The sequence below is a fragment of the Numenius arquata genome, chromosome 9 (genome assembly GCF_964106895.1).
Source record: "Numenius arquata chromosome 9, bNumArq3.hap1.1, whole genome shotgun sequence".
NCBI lineage: Eukaryota > Metazoa > Chordata > Aves > Charadriiformes > Scolopacidae > Numenius > Numenius arquata.
The window spans coordinates 11725671-11736014 of NC_133584.1; the positions used below are offsets into that span (position 1 = coordinate 11725671).

General features: G+C 45.0%; 1 protein-coding gene across 2 annotated transcripts in view; it reads right to left on the reverse strand.

The window, feature by feature from the left end:
- The window catches only part of PSMD1 (proteasome 26S subunit, non-ATPase 1), a 73844-nt gene extending 66097 nt beyond the window's left edge, over nt 1-7747 (reverse strand). Inside the window, exons 1-7 of one of the 2 annotated variants that reach the window (XM_074153746.1) lie at nt 7622-7747; nt 5099-5142; nt 4378-4451; nt 3963-4132; nt 2894-3099; nt 1556-1699; nt 549-775 (exon numbers count right to left, since the gene is read on the reverse strand). In XM_074153746.1, the coding sequence (XP_074009847.1) occupies nt 549-775; nt 1556-1699; nt 2894-3099; nt 3963-4132; nt 4378-4451; nt 5099-5142; nt 7622-7637 (881 nt within the window). In that variant the 5' untranslated portion in view covers nt 7638-7747. The remainder of the gene's footprint in view (nt 1-548; nt 776-1555; nt 1700-2893; nt 3100-3962; nt 4133-4377; nt 4452-5098; nt 5143-7621) is intronic. The other variant, XM_074153747.1, reaches the window with a different exon arrangement.
- Between the last annotated feature and the right edge of the window lie 2597 nt (nt 7748-10344).

Sequence of the window (10344 nt, forward strand, 5' to 3'; positions counted from 1 at the left end):
CTATGTAAAGTATCTGTAAGCCATTAAAAGCAGAAATAAAGAAGATGGAATGGTTAGTGCCAGCTTTGGTTTTCTTAACAGCAGCTTCAGACAGCTAAGATCCAGCAATGCTGACCACTGAACAAGTTTTAAATGTCAGGACTTTAACAAAACTCAGACTAGATTTGAACTAGCTCTTTTTAACTGCAAGAACAAAAGGGTCTGTAACCCTACAGTATCATCAGTGTATCATACAGTATCATCAGACCACACAACATTAGTGTTCCCAAGCAATTCACACTATGGCTTAATGAATTACTGCTCATTAGCTGAGCCATTGTAACTGCACCACGCTTAACTGCAAAGGAAAACATTCTTTCAAAAAACAGTGGATTATGGTAATATACAATTTTGCCCTGAGCAAACAGCACGTCTTGTCTATTACCCTGACTTAAATGAAGGGGAATAACTCGACTGCTTGTAATGGGCATCCATAAACAGAACAGGAGGCTCCATCAGAGCAGGACTGTAACCAAACAATTCTCTACTTCTCAAGCCAATCTCCCCACCTGTCTTTCTCCGATCCAGGGACGGTGCCGGTGTTGGTGGATCCAGGCACGGAGGCAATGGGAGTGCCAACCGTGCGGAGATTCTGGATGACAGAAGACAAGAACTGCTGGCTAGCACTTTCGTACAGATCAAAGCAAATTTGGTAGGCCATGAGCAGGTTATCTTCCTTCACCAGTTTTTCCAAGATGTCGCTCACAGCCTGTGGGTCATCCAGGAATATCAGGCACTGAGCGGGAAGAAGGGAAGAACATAAAAAAAAAAAATAACCAGGAGATACTATATACTTCAGAATGAAAAAGCAACACTACCCAAGACCACACTTCATTTTCCCCATTCCCTTATCTGTTGTTTCCACAGAAGACTCCTCTAAAGAGAGAAAAATTCTCTCTCTCATAGGAAATAATAGAAATCTTTGAAGAGCTTCCATAGATCAGTTTAAAAACAACACCAAGTACTACAGATTCAAGACATGCCACTCAAGCCTTCCGATTTCTGCAGCTTTATCTTTGGAAACCGACCAACATTGTTCTACTAAACACAGAAATTTCAAAAGCACATTAAAGAAGCATCAGTCCTTTTGTAGGGATGTCTCAGCTAACACTCCTGAGTCACATGTACCTGACATAGCAAGACTGGCAAAGGCCTGAGAACATCTGAGTAACAAAAACCAAATCACCGTAAGTGTTCTTTGGAGGAATAAGTAAAATTCCAAGCTGTGAACCTACCATCTGATACTCCCTACACAGGCTTGAAATATTCTGTCAGAGTGTCTACGTCTCCAAACTGTCTTTGAATGCGCTTGTTTTTCTGTAAATTGACCAAATGTGCGATATTTTCATCTCTTTTTCAAGCTGATCTCACTTTGATGTATATTTGAAGCATGCAATCAGGAAAAGACATTTCATTTAACTGAATGAAAAACAGAGATCAGGCAGATGTCAAGTCAAATACCTCTGAAGAAGAGTAACTTTTGATTGATCTTTAAACATCACTTTGAGAAGTTTACCTGGCACACGTTGATGAAGTCTGGTTTCTCCAGATTCATGTAGATTTTAACTAGAACTCTCAAGACTTTATTACGGAACTGTTTATTCTGCATCAAAGACATACAGAGCTTCAAGCTGTAGGCCAGCATCCCAGGAACATCGTTCTGAAATAAAATTCACAGATATCAAGTCTGGGTTTGGACTGACAAGCAGGCTTTAGAAATTAAAATAAAGCTATCTACTTTCTATTTCGAAAAGCAGAGCAAAAGACATGCACATATAAACCTTCACAGTTTCTCATTTTCAGAAAAGCTTATACACAGGTGTATAGCAGTTTAAAGAAAAAATACTACCAAAACTGTACAGGACCGATATTTAATTTGGTAGTTAAAACATGCAAAAGATTAAATTTAGAAGTTTAATACCCGTTTCCCCTTTTTCACCTTTCTTGTTTGAATAATCATTTTTGAATGCAGTGAAATTCACTGCACTAACATCAAACGTCAGCAAAACAAACCATGCACCAAGAAAAGATCCCCAACACACCTATTTCTTGCTAGAGACTGAGAAAATTATTTGGTTACTAGACTTCAGAGAGGTAATTTGAAATGAGATATTTATAATTGGCAATTAAGTTAGTAAATGCATAGGACAGCAAACACAACAGAGAGAGCAAGATGGAAGCCTTATGATTATCATTCCGATGTACACAAATGGGAGACATCCAAAAATACGGGAAAGCTGTAAACTAAAACGTGGTAAAATTTAAAGGATTTAAACCATGCGTCTGGCATATGATTGAGATACTGCAGCGTAACAAGATTGCACACAAGCACTGAGCTGTTGCAGACGACTACAGGCATCCTTCTCTTATTGCCACTACTAGGTAACATCACTTACCTTAAACCTGCAATGAAAGATGTTAAAGCTAGACTGTACTGCCTTGCCATCAGGGCAGGCTAAGACCACACACAGCCACTTACTGAACATTAGAGCAGCTCACCCAACTACTGGGGTTTTTTTGTTTTGCCTGCCATAAATAAATCACTTGCCTAGCCCTAAGGATCCCTTCCCAGCGTGAATTACAGCAGGTGACAGGCAGAACAAAATAAAAGAGCTGTTCTTAGGCTATTCCAGACCAGCATTCAACATTCTCTCAACAATCTGCAGCTCAGGGATTTCTTAAAAGCTGGGGTGTCTCTATACTTGATAGCCCAGAGGGGCTCTGCCTTCCACACCCCTGAGTTTCATCTTTTATTCTGTTCATACAAACCAGGGCAAGTTCCATAGCAACATGGATCTTGCACTTCACTTCGGGATCAGACCAGCTACATGCACCTCCTGCCTCTTGCACATACCGATTCAAGGATGGTTTTCTCAAAGATGTCCAGCCTGCGTGTCTCTAGAGCAATGCCGATGGCCTGCTTGTACTTGTGGTCATCCAAGCACCGCTGGAACATTTTGTTCACTATCCCTTCTAGCCTTTCATCAACAGGTTTCTTCTCCCCTTCTGGCAGCTCCGCATTCTCCACGCACTGCTTGGTATAGTGGTCGATACATTTTGCTGAAAAGATATTGAACAAATATAGAGGGGGAAAAAGAGTCAACTTCCTAGATGGTTACAGTTTTTTTAAAGATGAACAGACCAGTATGCGCATACAGACATTCTACCAGCAAATACAGCATATGGGAAACTACACAAAGATGAGGCACAATAACTATTTGTGTTGCCATATACAGACAGTAGTGGAAGATACTTATATTCTCTCCTAACAAACTCTGATTTTAGTGCTGAAAACAAGTAAATGTTTTTAAAATGGAACCAAGGACATTATATTCGTTCAAGTGGCATGATATTCTAAATAAAAGGAAATAGCAATAGGAGACTTCCTAGCTCCACTGTAAGCACTAGCTGGGGAGACTGAAAGCCAGCCCACGTCCATCATATCCCGTACAAGGTAAGTGACAGCAGCAGATGAGGCTTTTAAAAGATATTCAAATTATACATGCATTCAACATCTGATTTGCTATCTTGTTAAGGGTGGTTAAAAAAAATTGTACCCCTCAGTTAGGTGTGCAGCTATACTTATTAGCTGATTATTTCCAAAGTTATGCTGACATCAGCAATAAGATTAGTGCACAAAGGAAAGGACAATAAACCACCAAGGTGATTTTCCTCTTACGAACTCTCAGTAGAATAAGGATTAAGAATCGGAAAAAAATGCCAGAACTCGTAAGTCCGTTCCATTACAGGATCACAAAGTGGGAGAAAGCAAGCACAAATAAACTGGGTAAAATTAGCTGCAACATCAGTTTAAATGGAGAAGAATAGGAATATGGAGAAAAGCAGCTAAATCAAGTAAAATCTCAAAGTTACAGTAGTCTTGTCAACACAAGAGCTTTTCTTTTGTAGCAACAGTTGTTTACCAATGATCGTTTCCACATATTCCGAGTTGTCGTTGACATTGAAGAGGTCACCTGCTCCCAGAGCATAGTTCAGCGATTCCTCAAAAGCTCCCAGATGGTAAAAAACTTTAGAAGCAACTAGAGCAGCAAACTGCCGGCTCCGAAAGCCCTCATCTTCATAGAGGACTTCACTGCAAAGAAGAGAGAGAAACGTTTCAGCTCTGTGCGCTCAGTTCCCTTTAAGGCCACATGACAGCTTGGCTGACCACACATCTTTGGGACTACAGTTCCAACCCCACACTCAATTACATTAATGCTTTCCAGAAAATACGGAGCTAGATGCTGTACTAGCCAGTATCAAGCAACCCACAACTACACCCACTTAATCTCTCATGTTCTTTTTAAGCAGCCTGAAGTAATAAGTGTGTTCTCTTACATTTTGTCCACTGACTCGGAGATTTCTGCCCAGAAGTCATTGACAACGGCATTCAACTTGTGAAGAGCAAACTCCTACAAAAAATAATAAATATTACATAAAACAAAAAAATATTTTTTACCTTTACCCAGTAAAAATGAAGTACCACCTAAGACTGGTATCGTAAACAATGACCCATTTCAACAGCACATTCTACTTTAAAAATCTTTGCAAGGCCTTTGCAAATAAAGAGCTGTTCATTTAACAGGTAGGACAACCCTGATATTCCTTCCCATGGCCTCTCTGTTGCTGTTTTCTTCTCCTACTGCTATTGTGACTTTTTTTTTTCCCAAGTGAAAACTGTAACTGTGATTTTCTTTTACATCGCTTAAATTATGCTAAAAACTTGAAATGTTCTTCAGCTTTGAATTTTACGCATTTAGTCAAAATGCAGTCTCTGGAACACTTACAAGTAACAAAGCCCCATTACCATCAGAGAGCTGGGAGCTTTGGTGAAGAGAGCTTTGAATGTGAAGCTCCAGTTTGATCCATGTTCAAAACAAGGAAGTTCACCATCTGTTATCATGTTATTTAAGCCCTTCCTTTCAGCTTTCAGGCTAGATATGATTTGGGGCCCACCTGTTGCTCTACAACCATTAATTATTGAGATCCACTCATTTCTGATTTTAAGCTCTCAACATAACGCAGTAGCTGTTATTTGCTCCCAGATGTAAGAGCTTACCTTGAGCTGTGGCTCTTCTTCATCCAGAAGAGAGATAATTCCAGCTGCAAAACAAGATAATAGTCAGGTTTAGAGTCTCTCTATTTCAGAAGTGAACATATTATTTAGTTCAAAGCAAACAAAACAGGAAAGAAGGCTGTCTCTGGAATGCTGGTTTAAAATAATCAGTATTAAAATTCAAAGATCAGATCCAAGTCTGTATTAAATGTGCTATAAAACAGTTCAGAATTTATAACTGAAAAGGTACGCCGCTTATAGAAGGTGATACTTCTAGACTATGTACTCGACAGGAACTTAGAGAACCTGGGATTTACTTCCAGCTCTCCAGCTCCATTAGTAGTTTGCTGACTGCTTTCTAGCAAGTCACTTCACACTTCCCCAAGAGGTGTAAAGAAGATCATGTCAAAACATCCAAACTTTTTTCAGGCCAAGGAAACAGGCCTCATGGCTAAGAGAAGATGTTATATCTTGGAACTTTAGCAAGATTTCTGACACTGTCCCAGAACGTCTGTACAAACAGCTACAGAAATATTAACTGACATAACTGAATGAGAGGTTCACAGTCATTTGGGGAGTTTAATCTGAAGAATGGTTATAGATGGTTTCACTGTCAGAATGCAAGAACGCAACTGAAAGGGTTGGAATAGGATCTGATCAAAGTCCAACACAATTCACTGCTTTTCATCTTTCATCTGTTTTATAGATTGATAACTTTAAGACATCAAATTGGAAAGGTCAGCAACCCTACTGGATCAAAAGATCTTGACAAATCTAAAAGGATAGTGTGCAGGTCAAAACTAAAGTGTTCAAGTATAGAAAGGAAACTGAGTAGTACAGTAGATTAAGATGAAACATGACCAGTAATATCATATGGCTGCAGTGGAAGGCAGAGAACCCCAACTTCACACTGAGGTGTGTAAGCCAGAGCATTTCTTGGCAGATGTATGAGGCAATCCTTCCCTCTGCTTGGCACCAACACACCTGAGCCAGACCGCTGTGTCCAGTGCTGGGCACCATGTTTTAAGAGTTATGAGCAAACCAGGGTGTTCAGAACTGAGCAGTAAGAACAAAGAGTTCAAGCAGTCAGGACTTATGAAGGTTGACTGGAGGTCTGTAACTGGTTAGTCTACAGAAATCTGGGAAGGGTACAGAGTTCCTACATGTACAGGGCAGCTGCCCTCAGAAAGAAAATAACTTGATCTTTGTGTAAGATACGAACAGAATACTAAAAACAAGCTTTATTTGGAGTTTTAAAGATTAAGGTTTGATGGTAAGAAAAGTTTCTTTTTCTGACAGTAAGACAGTTATTCGCTTTGCCTGACAAGGTTCTAGAACCTCCATTACCAGAGATTTTTAAAAACCAGATTAGACACCTGTCCGTCAGCAACAACAACTGAAGGAGCACCGATGTGGCCCGCAGGCAAGGAAGGCAGGTTCAGTAGCCCATCCCACAGCGCTCCTTCCACCTGTTTTCTGCAACTCTACTCCAAATATATGATTTTTTATTTTTTTTTTTAAATAAGCTTCTGCATTTACCTGATCTATCAGGAGTAAGCAATCTCACTCCTATTCATTACACCATTTCTACTTTTTTAAAAGCCCTTTAAAATTAATTCCAATGAAAATAAGACAAACATAGCGCAAAGGGCTCAGAAAAAGAAAGCTACTTGCAGACTATTAGCCTCTGCACTGTTTCTCTCACAAAGCCACAACCAATCACATATTAATAATTTCTGAATTAAGTACTTTTGGAAATACTCCTCATATTTTCTTACACTACGAAATTCTCAGTGGATCCAGAAACAGCATTTAACACCTAATTCCTCACACCTTCCATTAGCCTGCACTCTTCAGGCTGGCTTTTCCTCTTCAAGGTATTTGCATTTCTGACCCTCTCCAAAGTTGAAGTCTGCTTCTTCCCCCTTTCTCGTTCTCTGCTGACCTCCTACAGACCCCTCCTGCACACCGGTTTTACACCTCCCACGCCTTATTCATTTCAAGCTGGTGAAAGCCTTCAGTTCACCCCAGTGTCTGCCGGGGGGCTCGCAAAACCACCAGAGAGCCCTCATAAACTACCGGCAGGAGGAGGATGCGACGCCGGGACTGGTGGGCAGCCAGCCGCCTCTGCCTCCCACGCATCCCCACATAGTCCGCCAGAGAGCCGGCCCCGCTCAGGCCGCCGCAGCAGCCGGGGGAGGGCGGAAAGCCGCGCCGTGGCCGGGGCACAGGCGGGCGCCGGGGCACAGGCGGGCGCCGGCTACGGGGCAGCCCCTCCCCGCCTCCCGCGGCTCAGGCTTGAAGTGCCAGTTGTGGTAAGCCGCCGGGCACCAGGCTGGCCTCCCGCTCCCGCCGCGGCGCACGGCGGCTACCGGCCAGGGGCGACCGGGGCGAGAAGGAGGCCCCCGTGACGGGCGGCCCCACGGAGCGCTACGGCCGGCGCCCCCGCGGCCTGCGGCGGTGCCCAGTCACGGCCCTGACTCAGCGAAACGCCGGCGGGCAGCGCTGCCCACGCCGCTCCCTCACCGGCCGAGGTGATCATGATGCCGTCCGCCCGGCTCGCGGAGGGAGGTGGGGTCCGCTCCGGCCCGCTCCAGCCCAGGTGCGGTGGTGCCGCCGCCGCCCGGGGTCCCCGCCGCGCCGCTGCTGTTCCGCCGCCGCCCGGCCCGGAAGTGCCGCGAAGGGCCCCTTCCGGCAGGACCCCGCTGCTCCTGCTCCCGGGGAAGGTGCCCGTGGCGATCGCCTGCGCGGGGCGGCCGGTAAACAGCCAGGCGCGAGCGGGACAGCTTTCCCCGACGGGGCTTCGCAGCTTCCGCTGTCTCCTCACAGACACCCGGTGCGTCTCGACGGCCCCTCACGGACCCCACAGCAGCCCCACACACTCCGCAGACCCCACGCCGAGCCTACGCCGCCGCCCCCTGCCTGCACCCCACTGCCCGGGGGAGCCAAGGGCTGTGGGATCCCCACGGGTGACCCCGAAAATGCCCATGTTTGCGCTGTACCCTTCAGGCAGGCTGCACCCCGCAGGTGGCAGCTCCTCCCTGCCAGCACAGGGTGCCCATAACAGGGTGGCGTCTTTGGGGCACAGGCGTGTCGCATGGCATTGCAGGGGTCGGGGATTTTACCCCATGGATTTACCGCCTCTTTGCAGGCCGCCCCTGTGGGCCCTGAGTTCTCTCACACACCTTGTGGCTGCGGGGAAAAGCCTCACCCGAACCCATTTCTCCCTTAGAAAGGGAAGGACACGTACAGATGCATCGGACAGTGCCCAGATCTCCCACAGCCGTGTGTACCCAGAGGTGCCCCGTTTGTGGAGAAGCATGGTATCATTTAGGCTCCTGCTTTAGACAGATGGAAAATTCAGGCTGGTGGATCTGCACCAAGGAAAGCCCAGCTCGACAGCAATGGTTCTGCACAGCAAGATGTCAAAGCACCCAGGTTACAGTGGCATTGATTTCTACTCGTTTCTACCAAATAGGAGAAAACACTTTCAGAAGGGCTTGAATTCCTTGAGGAAACCTGATCTTTTGTCCCAACAGCCTCAATGGACTGAAGCCAAAGTGACCTCTCAATTACACATTATGATTTGCAGCTTCTCCACATCACTGCTAATCGCATATGTGGAAATTATCTATGTCCTGAGTGAATCTTACAGAAATAAGGTCCTGTGTTTAAAGGGCTTTGTTAGGACTCAGAAGAGGTAAAGTTTCCTTTTCTGCTAACAATTTCCTGTTACATCATAGGGCGTATTCAAAGGCCCTCACCCTAGTTAGTGAATGTTATTAATGAAAGTTGTAAGAGCCCTACTCCCAACACTGAGGGGGTCAGCCCCACTCCTCTCAGACAACTGAGAAGGTCTCCAGCCTTCCCCACTGCCCCCAGGTGAGCAGCTTGCCTGAGCTGCACGCAGACCAGTTCTGCTTATCTTCTGGGTAAAATATACTGGGGTCACTTCCATTCCCATCCAATATACTTTTTATTTAAATGAAGAGAAATGACAGTTAAACCATGCATAATGCTACTTTAAGGATAACACCGTGGCAAGCAAAAAAACAAACTAAGGCACATTCCAATTCAGATATTAAATGTCTTTATTCTTTACAGCAAGCACGTAAGATAACAGTGCCCTTAAATTATGAAATCAATTAAACATGTAAAACTGTCTGCTGCACCTCCGCATGCCCAGCTAGTGGGGGAAAAAAAAAAAAAAAAGAAAAAAAAAGAATTCAGGTTACTTTTATTCCTCAGTCAAAGGAAAACAATACTTCTGGTCAGATGTATTCCCACTCATACCTCCTAAACCCCAGGCAGTTCATCCACTTCCACAGAAGTCTCACTGCAAGGGTAAACTTGCATGATTTACTTAAAAATAACCAGTGAATAAATCCATTGGATTTGTAGCACGAAGATAGGTTTCACTGGAAATCTGTACTCTTGGGCCACCTCTTCAATGGGTAAATTCTGGGTGGCAAAGGCCAAATACTACAAGAAAATAAAGATTCACCTGATTGTACTCTCAAGTCCTACTGGACTCATCGAACCAAGGGCTTTACCAGGAAAGTACGTAACTGCCCATCAACCAGGGCTCTGCTGTGAGGACAAGCAGAGGGACTCAAGGCCAGGCTGGACGGGGCTTTGAGCAACCTGGTCTAGTGGGAGGTGTCCCTGTCCATGGCAGGGGGCTTGTAACTCGATCTTTAAGGTCCCTTCCAATCTGAACCATTCTATGATTCTATGACTCCACCGCACAGCAGACCTACGCGCTCATGCCAGGGACAGAGCAGAAGGATACCTTCATCTCGCCAAGATGCACTTACTACTCAGTGCTGAAGCCCCCGGGTCGTGACTACAGCCACCCACACTTGTATTTTCCACCTGATCAGAAGCAACAAAAACCTACAGAAATCCTGCAGGCTGGAAGGAGAGTGGTTTTGGTGCCCTTTCTGCTGAGCAACAAGCTCCGCCAATGTCAGCTATCTCCTAGGTTCACTCTCCCCAGCCCACACCCACATAGGAAAGTGTTTCTGCTGGGAAGAGATGGTACAAGTGCTTCCACAGACGCTGCTCACAGGGACTTGGCATCCACCTACTCCCTCCCTTCTGCCTTATGGAGCAGCTACAGCACCTTACAGCTGCATTTCAGGTGAAGTTTCCTATGTAGACCAAGCCTAATTACCATAACATTCAAACAAGCAGTGTGATAGCAGAGAGACTTGCTAAGCACACCTGGAAATGCTCCCCATCTCCCC